We start from the raw sequence: 22,520 nt of genomic DNA, 5'->3' as shown, positions 1-22,520 counted from the left end.
CCAAAAAAATATCACTGGCAGAACAGGATTACACGAAAATTGAGCTGAAAGATCTGAGATTTTTTCTGCATAGCCATCAAACTATGCACGGCTCTATATCCTGCCGCCTCAACAGGGTCGCGTTTTCGCTCACCTGTCTCGTTGGCAACTAGTTAGGTTGAGAATTTGTTTATTTCGCTATGTGTTTTGTCAGTGGAAATCTAGCAACACTTGTTATTTTAGTATAGTTTTAACAATACTGTTGCTAACAATGGTGTCCGTGAGCCATATTTACTGCGGACAAATAGCTCATTTCCATTGCGTTTGTCTGAGTCACAGGGGATGTTTAATTTGGGTCAAATTTGTCAAAATTCTGAAGCAAAAATATGAAAACCAGCTTACCGTCATCAAACCATGCTCTGTTCTCTGATAAAGCACGCTGTTTCAGCCAATCAGAGTATATGTTATATGGAAACTTTATTATAGTAAACAATAAGCATGTTCAAACATCTTTATTGTCGAGTCATTCCAATTAGGTTGCATTTACTTACGGAGCAACGGCTGTAAGTGGGGAGGTACTATACCCTTATGGATAGTGCTTGTCTGTGATAATTTTTCTGTAAACAAGCGAGCTAGAAAACTATACCTCTTACTAACCGAGTTCAAGGGCCATACTGTAAGTTACAGACTGAGTTTTTAACTTGGAAAATTTTCCAGGTTGTAGTGGTGGGACGATTTCACTCCATCACTCCTTCACTCCTTCACTCCTTCACTGGGTCACTTCCTGTTAGACATTTGGAATCCCGGCTGGGGGGGTGACTCCCATATGAGAAGGTCAGGGATACTCGTTAGAAAATTTGAATTTAACTCCTAAAGAAGACTAATGTGGGCGTTGTTCGAGCTTCATTAGACCCCTAAGATCAGTGGAAAACAAATGAGAGTGTTTCTTTTATTATTATTTCTTTGACTGCATGCTAAAGGATACTTTGGCAGCTGAGAATGATGACATTTTGCCATCAACAACCTAAGTGAGACCAGAATCCTTGATTTGCACCCGAGATGAGGGGCATCCTTGCCTTTTTCATATAGGAGTCTCCCCGGGTTTTGAACATTGCGTTGTCCAAGGCCTTTTTACAGGCGATTGCACCATGTTAAGTTAGTTATTCTTTGAATTTCTGACACAAGTACTCAATATCTTACCGCAGAAATGATTGACATGTACATTGAACAGATTTTTGCACAGATGTTTTCATATATAGAAGCTAATTATTTTTAATAGCTCATTTCCTGAAGGTGTCTGCTTATACAGATTAAACCGTACTCAATTGCCGAAAACTGAGGAGATATTGAAAATCACAAAATTGACGAGCTGTGTGAAGTTTTGAATTATGATTCAAGCAGTGATTAAAAGGTTTTGAATGATCAACAGACAAGAGAATTGAGGGGAATTCGAACAACGTGTTCCACCTTTATTTATACAGTATTATAAACAAATACTTCAAAGATGAATACGGACATGGCAAATTGATTTGAACAAAATAGTTGATAAATAGAAAAAAAAAGACATTACACAAGACTGGGAGTTCAGCAGCCTTGGAAAGGGAAGGGAAAAAAAATGAAAAAAGAAAAGAAGTTATTGCAACATGGGATATTCGTATTTGGTAACCCATCCAAGCAGGAACCCCAACTTTGTTGAGCGGATGAGATGTGATGCTGTCCTTGTGGTATTATGACCATGTGTTGGATAATTTTGAAAGATCTCTCAAAAGGTAATAAAGAAAGAAAAAAAATCACTGATATCGCCTGGGAAAATAAGGAATGGAAAAAATAGAAATGAAAATGAGAATCTGGTACTTGCTTTGCTGATCACCATTGCTCTGCCGAAAGTGAAACTTTACTTTGCTCAAAAAAGTTTTTATTTTTTAGGTGCTTCAGCTTTTAAATCTTTACCTTTAAAAATCAAGCAAATTAGCAGTAGGGTACTATTTAGGGAGTCTGTAGATCAATTTTTTGTATAGTGTAGTTAATAAGTTACGAAGTCATTCTTATCTTATTTTAGGTTTTATCTTTATATTATGTCGAGGAAAAGGTTGTTGTTATTCTTCGTGGTAAATGCAATAATAAAGTGATTCACACCATCCATTGTACTTCTCGTACAATGGATTGATTTATGAACTATGAGACGGCGCAGCCATGGGGAGCCCTGTATCCGTGGTTATTGCTAATCTCTACATGCAGATATTTGAAGAACAAGTAATAGAGTCCGCACCTTGCAAACCTAAGATCTGGAAATGCTACGTAGATGATACTTTCACCATCCTGAATCGGGATAGAGTTGATGTCTCCCTGCAACACCTAAACAGTCAACAACCATCAATCCGTTTCACCATGGAGATCGGGAATAACAGCAAGATCACCTTTCTCAACACGTCAGTTTATAGAGAACCTGATGGCCGCCTTACCATCAGTGTCTAAAGGAAATCAACACATACTGATCAGTACCTAGCATATGATTCACACCACCCTCAGTTGTTAAAGCGCAGTATTGTGAAGTGTCTGTACGACTGGGCTAAATGTCTCATGACCAAACTATCAGTAATCGCTGGAGAGAAGAAACATCTGTCATCTGTACCTGTTTCTAACAGAGATCCCTCCTCTTTTGTACAGAAGATCACAAAGGCACGAACAACCCCAAGAAGAGAGCCCGTTGTGGAATTTAAATCCACCGCCATTTTACCTTGTGTCCAAGGAGTTTCGGAGTCTCTCCGCTACTACCTAGAACAACAAGGTATGCGCACCGTCTTTAAGTCTGACACGACACTTCGGTCACACTTAGTGCGACCAAAGGACACCATTAACCCGGCTGAACAAGATGGTGTTGTCTACAGGATTCCCTGTGAGTGCGGCAAAGTCTACATCAGGGAAACAGGGAGATCTATGCAGGAGAGGATCAAAGAACATGACAGGGATATATGACTCGCCCGTACCCAGACCTCTGCCGTTTCTGAACACACCTGCGAGACCGGCCACTATGCTATCTGGAATGATGTCAAGTTTATTGATCGAGATCCTCACTGGTACACACGTAGGGTCAAGAAAGCTATTCACATAAGACTTCACCCTAGTAACATCAACAGGGATAGTGGAATGGAAATTCCTGAAGCATGGATGCCACGATCAAAAAACACAACAACAGGAGAATGGCACAACAACAGACCGCTGAGGGAACAGCTACTTGCCGGAACAATGGAACAATAGGAGGATTGAAATGCACCAATCACAGCCGACCTTTCTGATATAAATGATACTGTGCATTAAGTCGACCTTATTGCTTGAAGAAGACTAGCAGTAAGCAGTCGAAATGTCGTGATCTACATCTGGAGTGACTACATTGTGAGACAAACGATAATACACTTTATTATATCTCTATATTATGTTATTTAGACAGGACCCCTTTGATAACAGTACTCTTGCACTGAAGGGCTATCCTGTATAAATATTCATTATTATTATTATTATTATTATTATTATTATTATTATTGTTATCAGACAAGAAGCCATATGTTATATATAATAATTATGTATAACGTCTCACATGAGGATCACTAATAACTTTATGAATGTTTTCAACGGTGTTACATCTCCTCATGTATTCTCTTATTGTTGTGGTTTTGCCAGTGGGCTTTGACTTTAACTTAACCTATGGATTAAAACCTCAAGTCAGTGGCCTTAAAATTGTCACTGTTTACAGACGATCCATTTTCCAAGTAGAGTGGGTCATAGCCACTTTGATTTCCCCATAAAACGAGGATCAGTAACTTACACTACAGACTGAGAAAATGAGGTTAGTAAGATATTTATTATATCTCTACTGTGTGTCTGATGGGTTTGGGAATGATTTCTATTCACGCAGAATGGTTTCAAATTTCTGATGCACCTCGAAAGCAAAACGCGTCAATTTGAAATTGTTGTTAAGTTACTCTTACATTGTTGACAGGTTTGATACACAATTTCAGAAGTAAAAGAAAGTTTGAAACTTTAACTTACTAAACAAGTTAAGAACACTTGGTGATAAATCATGAAACATTTTGGCAACAAAAACAGCTTTAAAATTTTAGCAGGCCGTACAGGACAATATGGCCTGCTAAACTGACCAGTCACAGCGTGCCTACTAACTGAGAGATATAATAAAAAAAATTAACCTATTGACTCCTGTGCTGCCCATAACCGGCTGTGAGGAGCCTTGGCCTTTGTTCCACTTCTGACGTCATCACCACTGACCAAAATTGGCATCATCTATACTCAACTTCTGCAGGAGGAAAAGATCTTTCCAATGATACCCAGATCAGAGTGATTAGCTCAATGGAGCCTGAAATATGCATGAAAATGCTCAGAAATTTGAGTGGAAAACTCAGGGTAAAATTTCCTGCGAATACACCTGGCTGCTCCATGGTAAAAATTTCCCGTCTTGATGATGCCTTCTCAGAATTTTTTGAACTGGAAGAAAGCCCAGTAAAAGGTCAATCACTGCAGCAAAAAGATAAGAAAAAGAAAAAAGGAAAGGCAAAATAAATTTAAAAAAACCCCAAAAGCCTAAAGATGTTGGTCACTCTCTCATCCAAAAAATATCTCAAAATTTTGATTTCTGCGCATGCCCTAGCAAAAAATGTTGTAAAAATGTGATGCTAGTGGAAAGAAAGGCATGCTTTCATGTTGCAAATGTATTTTTGAGGAGATTGGAGCTAATTTGGCCCATATCCAGCCTGAAAATCTCCAAAATGTCCAAAAAATGCATTTTTGGCAAAAAGCTCTGGGATTTGACTTTCACTTGCATGCCTGTCATTTAAAAAAGTTGAACTGATTTTGAATGATTTTTGAATGATTTTTGAACTGGCATATGTAAGAAAATTTAGTGGTGAACAGTAAAAACAGCAGAGTGTTTGGGTGCTTACCATTTTTATGAAAAAACCAGTTGGTGTGACCATTGCATAATGGTAAGTAATTTTCCGGACATAACAGAAACTGCCAGGCCTTCTGTTCTCGCTCACTCAATCTGGCACAAAATGTCGTGCAAAATTCAATATTACTGGCTCTTCTGTCAAGATGGCGGACAAAAGCATTATTGTGGTCAATGAACTATCTGAAGATTTAGAGGTAGAAAACGAGCTTTTTGAAGAAGATGATGGCCTGATAGTGTTTAGCATCTCAGCTGTTTCATGAGATGCCATCTTAACAGAATTAAGGGTTATTTTGAGGTAACATTGTTCCCACAAACGCTCTGAGTGAATTTTGCAGTCACTTTCAAATGACAAGAGGCACATCTGAGTTCTTGTGCAGAGAAATTATTAACATAGGAAGAATTCCAACGGGGCAGCCTATTCCACCAGTTAAGCAAGTGCTTGCTCTTTTATGGTCAAAGGCAAATCAAGAACCTGCCAGATTCGTAGCTGACAGATTTGATATCACAATGAGCAGTGTAGACAGAGTGCTGCAAAGGGGAACTCAAGCACTGGCTGATCTTAGTTCCGAGTACATAAAGTGGCCAAATGGTTAGTGCTTCTTTTTTCATTATGTTTACTTCAGGTGTTATTTCATCGACTTTAGTGGTCTTGATGTATTTGTTTTTACTGTTGTTTACATTGTAAATAAAATGATAGACCTCTGTATGTTTTCTTGATTTTTCAGAGCAAAGGATGTGAGCTGTCAAGGCTTCATTTGAAGAATTGGGATTCCCTGGTGTGGTTGGCCTTATAGATGGAACGCATATAAGCATTAGAGCCCCTATAGAAGAGCCAGATGCGTACATAAGTTGGAAAAAATTCCATTCAGTAAATGTGCAAGTTGTTTGTGTTGAAAACATGGTTTTCACTAATATTCTAGCTGGATGGCGAGGCTCTGTGCATGACTCTAGGGTCTTACACAACTCTGCTACATATAATACAGCTGCAAACAAGTTGGAGGTAATACACATCTGCTGGGTGATGGAGGATATCCTCTACAGACTTGGCTCATGACACCATACAGAGACAATGGTCATCTGACCACAGATGAACTCTGTGCAATTATGGTCTGTCATCTGATACACAGACTGTGGAGAGAGCAATCAGGCTTCTCAAGGGAAGGTGGAGAAAGCTACAGCACATTGACCATCTTAATCAAAAGCTGGCAGTGCTCATCATCATTGCTGCATGTGTTCTCCACAGTGTGTGCCTTCTCCATGATGACTTTGATGAAGGTTACATGCTTGACAAGAGCATGAAACTGATGACAATGTCAATGACAATGGTGCTGCTAGGCAAAATAACAGATAAGCCCAGCAGAAAAGGAACCCTTTGAAGGCTATAGTTTATGCAAACCATATTTAAAGGACTACTCATTTAATATAAACTAAAGAAAGGAGAGTGGCAGGTGGAAATTTCTCCACTTTCTTCTTATTATGGGCCTAATAATATACATGAAAAAATTCCTTGATACTGATTGGCTGAGAGCAGTGCAGTTCAAGTGTAACCAGGGCTTAAAATAATTTTCAGACCGTGGCTGGTCATGTTGACTGGCCAAAGTAATTTTAGCTTGGTCACGTCTTGGACCATTTTCACATATATTGTTCTGTTGTCACTTTTTGGTGTCTTATTCACGTATTCTTAATATGAACAAAGGTTCTCTTCATGCAAGAAGTTTCAGGCGTATACACCTCTCTGTCTTGAAATAGAGATAAACTGAAAATGGATTTTTGGGCTCGAAAAGTTTCCGGGTTTTTCGAGAAATACGCCCCTGGAAATGGAAGAATTGTTCAAATGGTAAGTGAATTTTCACTATTCTGTTCCGAACAGAAAAAGAGGAGTACCTCTAGAGGTAGTCCACAATTTCCGCATGGATTTTCTTGAAAATTACTGTACCATTTGACTTCAAACTGAAATTTCCAGATTTTTTGGCTAAATGGTAAGCACCTTACATTTCTCTGAACTATGGGTCGTAGTGTTCTTCTTGCCATGTTTATGCAGATCTTGCAGTATATATTAATAGTATCTTCGTCATAATTACTTGAGTCACAGCCACAAAAAAATGATAACTGTTGCCTAGCATGTCCATGTGTACTTATGGTAATCTTTTGTTGCTCATCCTTTTTTTCCAGTTAAGATGATTGTGCTTGTACTCTTCCACTGGTTTTTTCCTTGTGGTGAGTTGACTCTTCCATCATTTTTGCTTTTCATATTCGCTCATGCACACAAGTACAGGGCAATCTTATAAGAATTGCTGTAAATTTTGTTGTTGTTTTACAGTTTTGTCAGAAAACATTGGGGATGGTACAGTCCGCTTGGTGGAAGGCAACTTTACTTTTGAAGGTCGTGTGGAAATCTATCATAACAAAGAATGGGGAACAATATGTGATGATGGCTGGGGTATGGAGGAAGCCAGTGTAGTATGTCATCAGTTGGGATACATGAAAGGTGCTCAGTATTGGTACGGCAATGCCAAATTTAAAGAAGGACAGGGCAAGATCTGGTTGGATGATGTGGTTTGTTATGGGAATGAATCTGCTTTGACTCACTGTCATAACATTGGTTGGAATGGACACAACTGTCGTCATTATGAAGATGTAGGAGTGGTTTGTCTACCTAAGGGTGAGTGTACATCCTGTACATTACGAACGAATGCGTTAAGTAATGGTCCGTGTAAGAACTAGGAAGGCCAAATGCAAAATCGATTAAAAAGTGTGAAGTCTTAATTATTAATTTCAATTAAATCAACGAATCTGATTGTACCATATCAAAAAAGTTGTTGAATATTAAATAAAGAAAGAAAAAAGTGGAAGAAATACCCTTTTATGGCATAGTTTACCGCATACCCCTTATTTTTATCACTTGGCAAACTTGAGCATTGTCCTGTGTATCAATCAAAAGTAAGAGAGGAAAATGTGTTGACCTCTGGAAACTAACGGGATGTGCCATATTGGACTCAAGAAGGAAAGCGTCTTCTACTTGATAATTGCTCGCAAAAATCTGGTTTGTTTTTAGTGCAGAGTGCACTATTGGGATGGTTATGGGAGCTGCCTGCCGCTAAGGCACTATGGCACTATGGCACTATGGCCTTATGGCGCTATGGCGATAAGGTGTAAACTTTAATATTTGTTTAATTAATTAATTTCAATTAATTAATTAGTCTAGAAGCAAGGAAGTGGTGGGAGTGGGGTGGGAAAGGTACATGTGTACTCTACGCAAAACACATTTCATCACCGTCAGTTAGGTATGAACATCGCAAAGCTATATATTTGTTTCAGGTAACCCCTTGTTCTTCTTGTGGTACCATTCTCTTCAGAACAAAACTAATTTGCTCTAAACGCATGCGTAGATTAGTTAGCATTCGTGGCTTCTATATTAGGTGGAGGATGCATTGCATACGGAATCACGCACAAATGTTGAGTGGTTTTCCTTACGGTAGAACTCAACATGTAAGACGCATGCGTTCTAGCATCGTTAGTGTTATACACTATCTCTCCACGCGGTATTTTAAATGTCATGTCATGTGACCAAGGACGGCAGTTATTTTTCAGGTAGCGCCAATTGTCCCTTTTTATTGCAAAAGTGAAACGTTACTGTGGTTGCATAGCTTTTAGAATTACACACAGGTCGGTTCAACAAATATCATCTGCTGTTTTCAATCTACAATAGTGTGCTTGTCAGGGTTCAAATGTGTTGCTTCTCCTTAGCGGCTTGTTTATTTCTTGCCGTAATTGTGTCTGTAAGAGAGACCAGAAAGTTCCCAAGTTAGTGGCTATAATACTCCGCAAATTGTAAATTTGTAACAAAAGAAACCAGGAAAGTACTCAAATATTGCTGCAGACTCCATGGCACCTAATGAAAAGCGGATATTAATTTAAGGTTACTTCAAACCTTCGTGGGGTTATATTGGTAGTTTTTTTTTGGTCAAGAAAATTAATGTCCGCGAAGCACAAGTTTGCACACTGCGAATGCTAGGGGTTCTGTTATTCATTGGCTCGCGGCTTTCAAGTTGACACATTCCTCTGCGAAGGCGTGATATGTTTATAAATCTTTAGAAGGCAAAAACTCGCACTCATTTTTCGAGAGAATCCCTTCTCTTTAAATGAATTAATAGGGTATGCAGATTTGACGGTTTTCCATGAAATTTGGTCAGAACATTCACTGATAGTTATGGAACAAAAGCGTGTCGGTGAATTCCTTTATTTTAAATACTTTCCTTGTGGTGGCCTTTAACGTAACAGGTTACGCGAATTTTTCAATAGTCGAACTTGACAGATCTATAAAAGGATAACCAATAGAAATAAAAGAAAATGCTGACACGTTGTTGGAGATTGAGGCTTTGTGATTAACACTGCACAGTTAATTTGCATGAATGATCGCATTTGATACCCGATTAATTCACTGGAACATCAGTCGATCAGTTTGAAGTTGATGGTCTCTGCTGCCTCTGGAAAGCAAAATCCAAAACAAAACATAATTTTATTGAATTCTACATTTTATAACCTTTCTGTTGATATATAGTTTGTGGGGGTTTCCTTGAAAACAACGTGGGTACAAATTTTTTTCTGGAGGACTCCCGTGAAGGTTTGAAGTAACCTAAATCAGTCTTTGAGGAGACTCAGTTATATTGGCCAAGTAGCACTGTTTATTTTCAATACTTTTCGTGGAAATGCTTCTCAGCCATCAATATCATTGTGTGTTAATTTTAAATTGTTTTATTGTTAACAACAAAGGTGGCAACATAAAAAGAAAGTGGTGTTTCGTGACTATCTGATAATTAAATTAGTTCTTGTTCATCAGTAAAAATTTGCATTTTTAGTAAAACAACATAGTTTCTGTTCCATTTCTTCATCACTACATCAGATATTTAAGGTTCTTTCATTTATCACCAAAAACCATGCACATCATCCGTGTGTTGGAGAAAACAAGGGTTTCATATTACATGCCTTTGCAAGGAGAACAAAAGTATCAAGTGACAAAGTTGGCATGAAGAGCTAAATTGTCACGTTTGCTGCTTCAACGTACTATTGAATTTAAAATGAACGAAAATCAACGTAAAACACCAGGAGTAATTAATTTGTATGTAATTTTTGGACCTTGAATGAAAATACAACCTTGAAACATTCACACTGCAAAGGGGAAAAGCTCTAGTAGACTACCGAGGTAGACACAAACCGGAAGTGAACTGAGCATGGGTGAGTACTTGTGGGACTAATGTGCCAGAGCTACCAATTACGCTCTGCACTATCTGAGATTGTCTCTCTAGTATTTCTTCATCATTTAAGATGTAGCAGCGAATTCAACCGTACATTATTGTCTTCAAGTGACTTGAATTCCTTTTTTAGATAGTTTCTTTGCTGTTCACATCATGGGTCATGTGAAAACCACTGGGACGCAAGAATATTTCTGTACATGTACGCGAGGATGAAATATTTTTTTATGTTTATCCAGTACACTGATGGTATTATGTGGAAGGAAAGTTTTTTGATGTAAAAAGAAGTGCAGTTCATCTGGGTAGAAAGACAATGCCGAAAGTCTGCTTGTTTTGAAGACAATATGTGATGAGCGTCATGTCAGATGTCTTGCCAGGATATTTCTTTGCTGTTGTGAAAGGTGTTGTGAATATGGGTTGTTTTCAACTTATGCATGTTCAACTGGGGATACTATTTTAGGACATATACAATGTGTGATATTAGTAATATCACCGTCCTAAGGTGAATTTTAAACAAAGAATCAATTTATTGTGTCTCTGTTTCTGTTCTTGCTAGGGTGCTGTGCTGCCTATTTGCACTGCAATAGTTGTTGACCTCTTTGATGAGTTTATCCTAGAATTTATCTGGCTGGTAATTTCTATTTATGCATGTAGGAAAATACCTAGATTTGTGCAGTACAGTTGTGTCACAGTACTTAGGGCTTTGTTTTCCTGATTTCAAGGCTTTTCTCTCACCGGTTGTCAGCCATGTGTTGTGTATCCATGGGTGTATATCATTATTCTTGCAAAACCAGAGACATTGTGTGCTCGTGGTTATTTGGATCAGGCCATGCGCACGGTCTTGGTGTACAGAGCCGTTACAAAATATGTAACACTAAAAAACACGGTGCAGTATAACATTTAAAGACAGCTTTAACAATCTGCCGACATCAAATGAAAGTAAATTATATGTGCATTTATCTCCTAATGAGAAAATCCCAGAATATCTACTTACTTTCGCTTGAAAACAAAATGAAAACACCATAGAGGAAATTGATGATAATAACAGGAGTGAACGAGTTTGAAATTTTTGACATATTTTCCGTTGTCATTAAAATTTTGAGACAAAAGTCTTGAAAATCGAGGTGCACATGAGTTGCAGATTCAAGTCGAATAGGTATTTTTCACAGAAAGTCAACACAATCAAAGAAAAAAGTGATTTTCTAGCGTTACATTCATATTTTCGAACCAAAGTTTTGGTTCGAATTTCAATGTCAAACATAAGCGTTTTGTCCAGCTTGTGAAAACATTTGCATTGTTTGTTTGGTTCGTTTCGTTTCCATCGTTTGAATCGTTTCTATCGTTTGCAATGTTTCTATCATGCGTTTCGTTTTTATCGTATGTTTGTATTGTTTCTATCATTCGTTTGATTTCTACTTTGAGTATCGTTTAGAACCCGGGTTTTGAACTATCTTTGGCGTCATTCTTGTGTCTGTTACTTGGTGACTTGCAACTGGCACATGAATCTCAACTTCAGCTTCAAATGATGCACAGTTCAGGCACAGGCAGGCACAGTTTAGGCACAACAAATATAAATTTTACATAGTTTATAAATTTCCAATGTGCAGATCATTTAAAATGTTCATCAACATTGTTCAAGGATAGGTTTAGAGTTATTTCACTGAAAGCAATGGCAAGCCTGCTTTTCCAATGCATCAAAAAAACGTGCAAAATGTTTGAAGTAAATGGCTTGTAAACGGTACTTGGAAGACTGTTAGAGTATCATTTTTGTTCCTAAACTGGACCAGAACCATGCTGCTCTTCCTAAATTTATTGCGTGATGAGCCAGTGCTATGAGAGGTTTGAAGTCAGTGAACTTGGGATCAGCTGAAAGTTTTGCGGCTTTCAGTGGCAGCATTAGATTACTCATGTCATGTCAATTTCTGTTGCATTAAGGCATGACTTGTTTAACATGACAACTTGTCTTAAACTACAAACGAAACCTCCTGTGCCTTCGTGAAAAACCTAGATGGATCCCAGACGAAACAACTGTGTTGACTCTTCTTGTTGACTTTTGATAAAATACAATTACAGGCTGGCCAATCAGAATCGTTGGTTCCCGCAGCTAGTAAAATTCCAAGTTGAATGAAGCAGAAAGGTTTACCACTGATTTAACCATTTTTTTTTTGTAGTTAACACCTTTATCAGTTGATATATCTTAATTTTTGTGACATTATTTTTAGGTAATCGAGCAATTGATCTTAACTTCAGTGGAAGAGAAGATCTTTCAATTTTGATGTGCATTTTCTTGTAGGCATGAAACAACCCATTAGAAGGTTTTCAGCATTTCAAAACACTACAAAATTGGTTGCAGCAAACAGATGATTGTTTTGTTTACCAAGCCAGTTTTTTGCATTAAGGGTCCCTGGAAGTCCCTCATGATGTCCACCGATCATGGAGGTCTTTTGAATAAATAAACTTGAGGTGCACAATTAAATGTTCGAAATGAAACAAATGATAGAAGGAAAACGAATGATAGAAACAATAGAAACGGAACGTTTGACACGATTTGACACCGGAAACCAAATGAACGTTACACACATTGTAAATGCTGCAAACTCTGCACCGTTTGAGATTGAAAATGTAACGCCACCTACGAAAATTTCAGTGAGTTATGTAAAGTTTTCTGCTTGTTACTCGCTAACCTGGCAAAAGAGAGGGGATTCAAACAACACCACCACAAGCTGATGTAACAGAGAATCTATGACTATGATTATTTTCATTCACATTCAGTCCATAACAAAAAATATTCGAGTAAAAGTCGGACATTTGTCAATGATTAGCGACTGCACACCAACACCATGCGCATGGCTACCTTTGTTTGCAACACATGAGTTGTTTTATCACAGGAATTGAGTTCAGGATCTTTAACCTGAGGAGAAATGCAGTTATACACTTTAGGAAATGTAAATCAATATTCAGACTGCGCGATCTGTAAAATTACATTTGATTGAAACCTTGAATCCATACATGGAATATACAATGGGATCCCACTTTTGGTAGTTGAATGTGGAATTCTTGAAGAGGTGATTCAACTGTTTGCAGTTTTTTTACATACCTGGGCTAAATTATTTGCTTCGTCTCAAAATGGTGAAGTAAAGAACGCAGGTGGAGTGTTTTTATCTCCAGGTGCGTGGGGTTTGTTTCTCCGTTCAATCACTTTTGTGCCAGGTTTTTGGAAACCTGAACATTTGTTTTGAACATTTGAGGTCGTGATTGATATTTTACTTGTGCTTTTACAATAACCTGAATTCCTTGTGAACTGGTGCTTACAAACTGCTTCAGCTCCACATATTTAGTTTCTAAACTCACAGTGGATACATACTCGAAAGAAAAACTTGTTTAAGTGGATTGCAAGTGAGGTAACTTTGCAACCAAAATTCAAAATTTGTGCTTAAATACTCAATAGCCAATGAGGGCTACTGAAATTAATTTGATTAGGGTAATGAGCATGAAAAAATTAACTGTGGCTATTGCACTTGTCCTGGTTTCGAAAGCTGGATGACTCTATCCATCAGATAAGTCGCTATCCAGTGGATAAGTGAAAACAAACCACACTATCCACTGGATAGTGATTTATCTGGTGGATAGCATTATCCACCTTTTAAACAACCTGGGCCTGGCCTATTGTTCTTTTGCCTATTTCTTACGTGGACCATAACTTAAATAAGTAGCTGCTTCTGGTAGTTGCTGAATTTTAATTCCACCAGGGTATGTGTTTTAAATTGCTCCAGATATGTGGCCAGTAATAATCACTTGTTTGTTCTGGACAGGTATATAATTGGCCCTGCTTTCCTTGTTAGCAATGCTTGAATGGTACGTGTTCTTGTTCTGGACTATTCTCTCTCTTCTGTAGACTCAAATAGTAATCAAACTGAGTGGACCCAAATAAGTGACCAGTTCGCCCTCCCTTCCACGGACATCCACTAAAGAGTAATGCAAGTCGGCATTATCCACCAACATCAGCAAGTCCACAAATCCTTCATTTGCTGGAGATGGGAAGTCACACTTGACAAGGTTGTGGCCACTTTTGGTGACTATTCTTCCAATCTTCAACCTTGTGGCTTCTAGTCACACTACAGGGGAATGTTTTTGTTTCAATTTCCAGTATTAACTGTCCATTCACACTTTCAATCTTAAATTGAAGGGTTTCGTGCAAAAAGGGCATATGTGACATTTTGGGGAGATTTTTATTTTTTGCAGGATTGAACTAATTTTTGGCAGACTGACTTGTTTTGACATGAAAAGCATCGTTGCATAATTGTTTTTGTTGATTTGCGCTTCGTTTTCGAGAAATAACTTATGCAAGAAGCTCAGTTTTCCAAGGGTATCTTTTGGATGTCTTTTGTCGAGTGAAAAACAAAAGAAACCTTTGTTTTGCTAAACGATGAAGTCACCGAAGCATGGTATTTGCCGCTAGTTTTATTATTCATATAATTACGCAGTTCTCCTACTGTTGCTTTGTTAGCACAAGCAAATAAGGCACTGAACTGGCCGGATGTGAGTTTGTTTTGTCGTGACACCGGTTTGATATGGGGTCGGTCAATTTTTTTTCCCGGTCTATTTCTCTACTTCTTTCAAAAATCAAAACATCTATTTAAAAAAAACCATGCTGTCAAAGCTGCTTAAAGTAACCGTTTAAGTTTGTGCTGCGTCAAAATCCACCTTGGAAGGATTCGCTCCAAAAGATGCTGCTCAGAAAACTAAGTTTTTGTTCATACGTTATTTCTCGAAAACGAAGTGCAAATCAACAAAAACAATTATACAACACTGCTTTTCATGTCAAAACAAGTCAGTCTGCCAAAAATTAGCTTGATCCTGCAAAAAATAAAAATCGGCCCAAAGTGTCACATACGCCCTTTTTGCACGAAACCCTTCAATTGTCAACAGCATGGTTTGAAAAGTCTCCACAGAGTTATTCAGGACATGGGCTTTGACTTTTTGATAGGGCTTCTTTAACTCAAGAGCTCCAATCTCTTTATCATTCAAAAAGGACTCGCTTGAGGTATTGTCCAGAATTGCATCCACTTTGACCTTCTTTCCTTGTGCTTTCACCCATACTGGAGTGGTATGCAGAGAGTAGGTGTTGCCAATACTTCAACTCAACAGCATTTGTAGTTTTTTGACCATAATTTATTCCACAAGTCCAGCCAGTTGTTTACAAAGCCCAAATTCTACACGACCAAACCCACGTCCTCACTTGCGGGTTACATAGTTTGTACTTAGTACTTCACATAATTTCCACCTGATGTCAAATCCAATTAAAGATAGAAAACTTAACTTCTGCGGTGGTAACAGTAGGCTTCATCTAAGCATCCTAAGTTACATGTCATAATAGTTCGCGTTCCAGGTCCGCCTTGTACCTCCTGTGATGCCGTGGTACTGGATACCCCAGGGAAAGTTTAACTGTTCCCACAGAAAGCATTTTAGCATTTTACAGTTGCTTCTTGTAGTTTTGTCAGTTAATGCACTTATTATATTACTGTATTTCCTAATGCTACTTCATAGAACACTCCTAAACAAACTCTGTGCTACAGGCAACTGGTTCAAATAGTGTTTATATTCTGTGAGCAGACTTGCGCTTGGTGAATCGCTCTTTGCTCGTGCATAACTCAAAGGTTAGGTTGCTTGCAGGCTAAATTGGCTTCAATGCCTGCTGATAACATAAATTTCTCATTGCCATTTTTTAGTTCAGGCTTACTCTCCTGATAGATCTATGTTTCAGATTACTTTTCCATCGATTCCAAAGAATTTTGACCTTTGCTGGATACAGATTCTGCAAATGTCACTCACTGCACATTTACTCAGCTCAGATCATAGCTAAGAGCACCTCAAAATAAGTCATTTGACTAACTTCCAGCACAAAATCTCATATAGAAGTGAAGAGAGGGTTGATTAGAAAACACTGGCATGTATTATTCTCTTGTAATCCTCGCTTTTTGCATACCATGGCGATTGTAACAGAGCATGTGAGGTTACAAGGAACATCACTGTACTTTGAACAAAAATTTTCAGTCTGAACCAAATAAAACATTTGAAAAAGCACCCACACAAAATAGATCTCAAACCCAACTTTTGACAATCATGGTTAATTTTGTTATTCCATTACACATTTCACTGCCTCTTTACGACCAGTTTGCCATAACATTAGTACTCAAGAACCTCAAAAACCACCTCTTAAGTTTTCATTCTACTTGTACCAGAAACAGGCAACAAAAAAATGCACTTTTCATTTTAAGAACTGCACTTGATGTAGGCTACACGTTTAACAAGTCAAAAATTAGTTCACCTCTTTGCTTTTGGAGTTTAACACTAAGCTCAAGTCTTACCAATGGCGTTGTGGCCATGCATTTTTCATCCACACAAATTAATTTGCACGTTCAAATTAGATTGTGGAGTCTTTGCCTTAATGTCCAATCTGCAACTACCATCATTGGCATCATTGATTTAAATGGCTTCAAACACTTTTCTGTTTTGGTGCATTTACACATAACAAACTCGAAAACTCCTTACAACTGTAAGATGTACTGGCAAACAGATTGAGTGACATGATTTCAACCAATACAGGTCTTTGTTTTCCTGAGTGTACAGTTCCTTGTATAATGAAGCTGGGAAGCTGTTCTCTCATGCATCACCGCTGCAATGCTTCAGTCAATGACCTGAAGGTGAATCCTTTCTGCAGGTGAAAAATGATAGTAAAAGTCACTTGATTGATTGTGGTAAATGGCCTTGTGATCCTTTACATCAGTAAATCTTGATTGTCGGACTGTGTAAAGTAGCCATTATTTCTTTGTATTTTTAGCATTCCAGTGATATAGTGATATACATAGTTTTCGATGGTTTCTTTTGAGTTGCGGACATCTTTTTGGTGCAGAGTGCACTATTGGGATGGTTTTGGGGGCTGCCTGGCACTATGGCACTGTGGCGCAAAGGTGTAAACTTTAATGTTTGTTTAATTAATTAATTTCAATTAATTAATTAGTCTAGCGGCAGGGAAGTGGTGGGGGTGGGGTGGGAAAGGTACACGTGAACTCTACATAAAACATGTTCCATCGCCGTCAGTTGAGTGTGAACATCTCAAAGCTATTTATTTGTTACAGGTAACCCCTTGCTCTCCTTGTGGTGCCATTCTCTTTAGAACGAAACCAATTTGGTCTAAACGCATGCGTAGATTAGTTAGTGTTCGTGGCTTCTATATTAGGTGGAGGATACATTGCATACGGAATCACGCACAAATGTTGAGTGGTTTTCCTTATGGTAGAACTCAACATGTAAGATGCATGCGTTCTAGCATTGTTAGTGTTATACACTATGTTTCCATGCGGTATTTTGTATGTCATGTCATGTGACTGAGGATGTCATGTGACCGTAAGTCTTGGACCATGAGTGAAAATACAACCTTGAGACATACGCACTGCTAAGGAGAAAAGCCCTAGCAGACTACCAAGTTAGATACAAACCAGATGTGAACCAAGCAGGGTTGAGTACTTATGGGACTACCATGCCAGAGCTATCAATTGCACCCTGCACTATCTGAGAGTGTCTCACTAGTTTATCACTTGCTTAAGTTCTTATTGGAGTGTAAAATTTAAACATGTGAAATGAGAGAGTTAAAGGTGGGTAATTCACTTGAATCACCCCCAGTTTCTTGGGTTTAGGTGCTGTGTACACATGAATGGTGCTATAGTAAACCATACAGTTATGTTATATGTTTTAAGTTTATGTCTAGATGTAATTATTAATTTAAGGAAAAGATTTGAGAACTTTTGCCTAGTACATTGCTGCGGTTGTTGTTGTTGCAGGTAATGTTTCAAACCAAGGAAACTGTGACTTTGAAAAGCAGCATGGAATGTGTGGGTTTGAAAATGATGTTGATGATGATTTTGACTGGGTGTTTGGAAGCCGAAACATTCGGTACTACAGACAGGGACCTAAAACTGACCATACAACGGCTAATACAACTGGAGAAGGTAAACCATTTTTATTCCTTTTTAGTGCAGAGTGCACTATAGGGATGGTTATGGGGGCTGCCTGCCGCTTAAAGGCACTATGGCGCTGTGGTGCTATGACGCTAAGGTGTAAACTTCAATGTTTGTGTAATTAATTATTTTATTAATTAGCATTGCAGCAAGGGGGTCGGAGGGGTTAGGTACCCATGTCAGTGTGCACTACTTAAAACTTGTTATACCTACAGTGCCGATCAGAAGAAACTGTTTGCGAATGGGTGTAGAATGGATACAGAATGGGTATGAGAATGTGAACGGAACGGGTACAGAAAGGATACCGAACGGAAATGGAACAGAAATGGAACAGATACGGAAAGGTTACGAATCACAATCAAAGTGGTTATGAGCCACTCAACTTGGAAAATGGATCGTCTGTAGACAGTGACAATTTTGATGCCACTGACTTGAGGTTTTAATCTGTAGGTTAAGTTAAAGATAAAGCTAAAACCCACTGGCATTGTTCAGAAATAGTGTGAAATGCAACTGTAGGAGAATAAACGAGTAGATGTAACACTCTTGAAAACATTTATGAAGTTATTGGTCCGAGAGACCGAGTTATCCTTGAGAGACCGAGTTATTATTGGAGAGGCCAAGACAATTATAAAGAAAGTACCGCTTCTTGTCCAATCACCAAAGCAAGTAATAATTTTCATTTTCATTCCTCTCATTTTTTTCACTCTTTATTTTCCCAGCCAGTATCAGTGATTTTTTTTCTCTCTTTGTTGCCTTATCTTATCTTAGAAATTAAAAAAATGCATTCAGCATAAAGTCACTATACCACAAGGACGGCACTGCATCTTGTTTGCTCAACAAAGTTAAGCCCTGTTCGGTGGCATTCATACCTGGATGTGTGACCAAATACGAATATCCTGTGTTGTAATAACTTTTTTTCCTTTTTTTTCCCCTTCCCTTTCCAAGGCGATATTAAAGACTGCAGATCTCCCAGCCGTGTGTAACATTGTCTCTTCTATTTCTCAACTATTTGTTCCTCATTTTGCCATGTCTGTATTCATGTGTATTTATTTACAATATCGTGTAAATAAACAGCAGAACAGTGGAACACGTTCAAATTCTCAATTTTCTTGACTGTCGATCATCTAAAACATTAAATCACAGCTTGAATTATTCAAAAAGCTCGAAAAGCTCGTCAATTTTGTGACTTTCAATGTCTTTTAGGGCAATCGAGTATGGTTAAACCTGTATGAGTGGACACCTTTGGGAAATGAGTTATTGAGTTATTTTTTTGTAAAAAAAATACCTCTTAGTCGGTGCGTCGGGTATGTTATGGACGGGTCAATGGGTGAGTGAGTGAGTGAGAGATGTATGTATGTCACACCAATCAGATTGGATCTACTATAAACAGCCAATCAAATTTCTTGTTGTCAAGGTAACTGGTATGTGAGAAGAGTTGATCCCGATAGAGTTCAGAACGGCCATATTTATTCTTCTATAAAAGAGGAGGAAGTATTCATATACTGAGTTTACTTTGACATTTTCTGTGGGTTAGGCTGAGGATTTTAGTTAAATGAACGAAATGAGCCTTGAGGTTTGAAACAGTTCGTGAGTTAGTAGTATCCAAATGAACGGGATATTTTCATTTTTAGTTACAAAGGTAACTTGATACTTTTGTTTTTCACGAGGAGTAAATTTAATTAGAAGTCGCGAATCGTTGCTTCTGGTTCTTAGGACATGTTTTAGAGGGGACGAGACTTCAGATTTGAAACAGTTCTAATGTTTGCAATAGTAAGTGCAGGTAACGATTGTTTTGTTCTCGATGCATGTGAATATAACGAGATATTTTTGTTTTTTAGTTACAAAGTGTAATTTGACACTCTTGTTTTCATAAGGGAGTAAATTCAATTAGAGCGGACGAATCGTCACCACTCTTTCCCATGAGATGTTTGCTATCTTTAGTAACAAATGGTAACTTAACACTTTTGTTTTTTATATGGGAGTAAATTCAATTAGAGCTGACAAGTTATCGCCTATGGTTCCCAGGATATTAAACAAAAAAGCTTTCATTTCTGGACGGTTTTTACGTCTCTGCAGTAGCAGTTTAATAGTTTTATTTGATGACATTCATTTCAGTCCGATATTTTAAAAGGTAAAAAGTATGAAAACTGCTCAAATTTTCTTTGAAAACTGCGCGGCACCAAGTTAAAGTGCAATATAATGAAATCAGACTTTCAACGTGTCAGAGGTTTTTTCTCTTTCTTTCTATTTTCAGTGAAGTTGTGTTGTGTTGTGTTGTGTAAAAAGGTAAACTTATGACTTGTATAAAATGCGAAAAAGTCTCTAAATTAACTTGAGTATTTTTGAGCAAAAACTCCCCTTGGGGGTTGGAAGGGTTATGTGATCGGTGAGTGAGGGAGTTATGCATGTGCGGATGTCACACCAATCACAGTGCGGGCTGTATCAAAGAAAGAATCAAATTGCCTGTTAGAAAATAAGATGGTATCTACATTAATCTGGAGATGTGTCAGATTACTTTAGTTTGTTCAGACAAACATTTTATGGCTTACTATTTAGCTATCTTACCATGACCGATGTAACATCGCATGGACATCATAAATTCCCAGTTTGTTTCTTGCTGTACATCACAGCCAAAAAAACTTGTCAAATTAACCAAATCGTTACTGTAAACAGCTCCATGAATGCTCCTATCTCCGACACTTCACACAAAAGAATAACTCTTGCACGCCTTGCGTGCCTATGTTGATTTTAGTGTACACGTTCACATTTAAACGAGCTGCAGGCTCACTGGTGAAATTTGTCTAAATAAAGTACTTACTTACTTATTTACTTATTGAAAACCAAGCCTCTGCCTCAGCTTCACAACCACCACCTCCGGTTAATTCTGATCAGCCATCGTTATCTACTCCTTTGTTTGGATTACCTGCGGTTACCATCCTTACACCTTCAGCAAAGCCAGAAGCTCAGTTACATCGGCATTACATTCTGTGGACCTCTGTTACATCTGCAGGTCAGCGCTTGCCCTTGCCATTGGATAGCTGCTGTTCTGTATCGCTTGTGAGCAAACTTCATGCTGATTTTATGGCCTCCAAATGACCTAATCTCAAGTATTGTCCCCTGGAGGAGCCTATTTCTGTAACAGAGCTCTTCAGATCCAAAGTCTAATCTTAAAGCAGTTGCCACCATGGAGATTCCTATCACATGGGAAACAAAAACAGAAACTGTCTTCATAGTCCAGTCATCTGATGAAGTTTTTATAGTCAAAGTCAAACTAATTGCAACAGAATTTCTGTCACCTCCAAATGATAGATACTGGTCAACTTACTAACATACTGAAAGTTCCCCAAAACTTGTGTGGTGGAACATGCTTAGATTAAGCTTTTTAATATTTTGAGCGTGTGCCACAGGGTTCCAACTTTGAGAAAAGTAATAAGAAATCGAACCACACAAAATAAAGTTGTTTTGAGTGGTTCTAAGCCATCTTGAACTACAATAAATGTTTATAATGTACAAAAATGTTATTAATAGATGAAAATATGAAAACATGCTTCAATTAAGCATTTTAATATCTTGGGCATGTACCACACGGTATGCAATTCAAGAAGAGATGTTTTTTTTTTTATTAAAAATTTAACTTTAATTGCAAGGAAGGCACTAATATTGTTACTAGCTTACACAAATGTATTTTTCTATTACTTTTTTCGAGCGGTTCTAAGCCATCTTAAACTGCAATAAATGTTTGTAATGAACAAAAATGTTATTAACAGATGAAAATAAAATAATTAGATTAAAACATATGATTTGAGTGGTCCCAGACTCCAACTGTATAGCATGAAATGCTGAGTAGTATTCAGGTTGTTTCACTGCATTGTCTGTAAGTTCTATACTCACGGAGTTTTATTATTACTGGAGTTTTATGTTTTCTCTGCAATATCTAGTTATATTTATTTCAGGGTTGTGCTGTGAGAAACGGTAAGTCTGAGTTATGTTGCACATTGTATTTTTATCACATGTAATCACATGTGGTTGAGTAAAATCTAAAGGATCAGTAATATCAAGCGTGTTTTCAGAAGCGATAAGGGCAATTTCTGCAACTTCTGAAAATACAAGTGAGATTAGTCATTAATTTTATGAGGAATCATGCAATTACATGTCTCTGACATAGAAGGCAAAATTACGGTTAAAGTTGAAAAGCCTTTTTTCACTCAAAGGCGCCCAAGTCGGCAATGTAGGAAGACTTGCTCAACAAACTGAAGAGAGATTAAAGCTATTCAACAAAGACTTGTTCAAAAAACATTTATTGTCGACATT

The 22,520-nt window shown here is 37.9% G+C and overlaps 2 protein-coding genes across 6 annotated transcripts in view; one reads left to right on the top strand and one right to left on the bottom strand.

Annotated features, from left to right (window-relative positions):
* The window catches only part of LOC145484989 (interleukin-1 receptor-associated kinase 4-like), a 212,542-nt gene that overhangs the window by 70,820 nt on the left and 119,202 nt on the right, over nucleotides 1–22,520 (bottom strand). The window lies entirely within an intron of this gene.
* LOC145484947 (scavenger receptor cysteine-rich domain-containing protein DMBT1-like) overlaps nucleotides 1–22,520 on the top strand; it is a 132,194-nt gene that overhangs the window by 3,670 nt on the left and 106,004 nt on the right. For all 4 annotated transcript variants that reach the window (XM_081463567.1, XM_081463566.1, XM_081463568.1 and 1 more), the window contains exons 2-4: nucleotides 7,112–7,156; nucleotides 7,260–7,601; nucleotides 18,033–18,200. In XM_081463567.1, coding sequence (XP_081319693.1) covers nucleotides 7,117–7,156; nucleotides 7,260–7,601; nucleotides 18,033–18,200 — 550 coding nt within the window. In that variant the 5' untranslated portion in view covers nucleotides 7,112–7,116. The remainder of the gene's footprint in view (nucleotides 1–7,111; nucleotides 7,157–7,259; nucleotides 7,602–18,032; nucleotides 18,201–22,520) is intronic.

The sequence above is a fragment of the Orbicella franksi genome, chromosome 4, assembly GCF_964199315.1.
Source record: "Orbicella franksi chromosome 4, jaOrbFran1.1, whole genome shotgun sequence".
Lineage (NCBI taxonomy): Eukaryota > Metazoa > Cnidaria > Anthozoa > Scleractinia > Merulinidae > Orbicella > Orbicella franksi.
The sequence above is the reverse complement of the archived record's forward strand: the minus strand, read 5'-3'. Positions and strand labels throughout refer to the sequence as shown.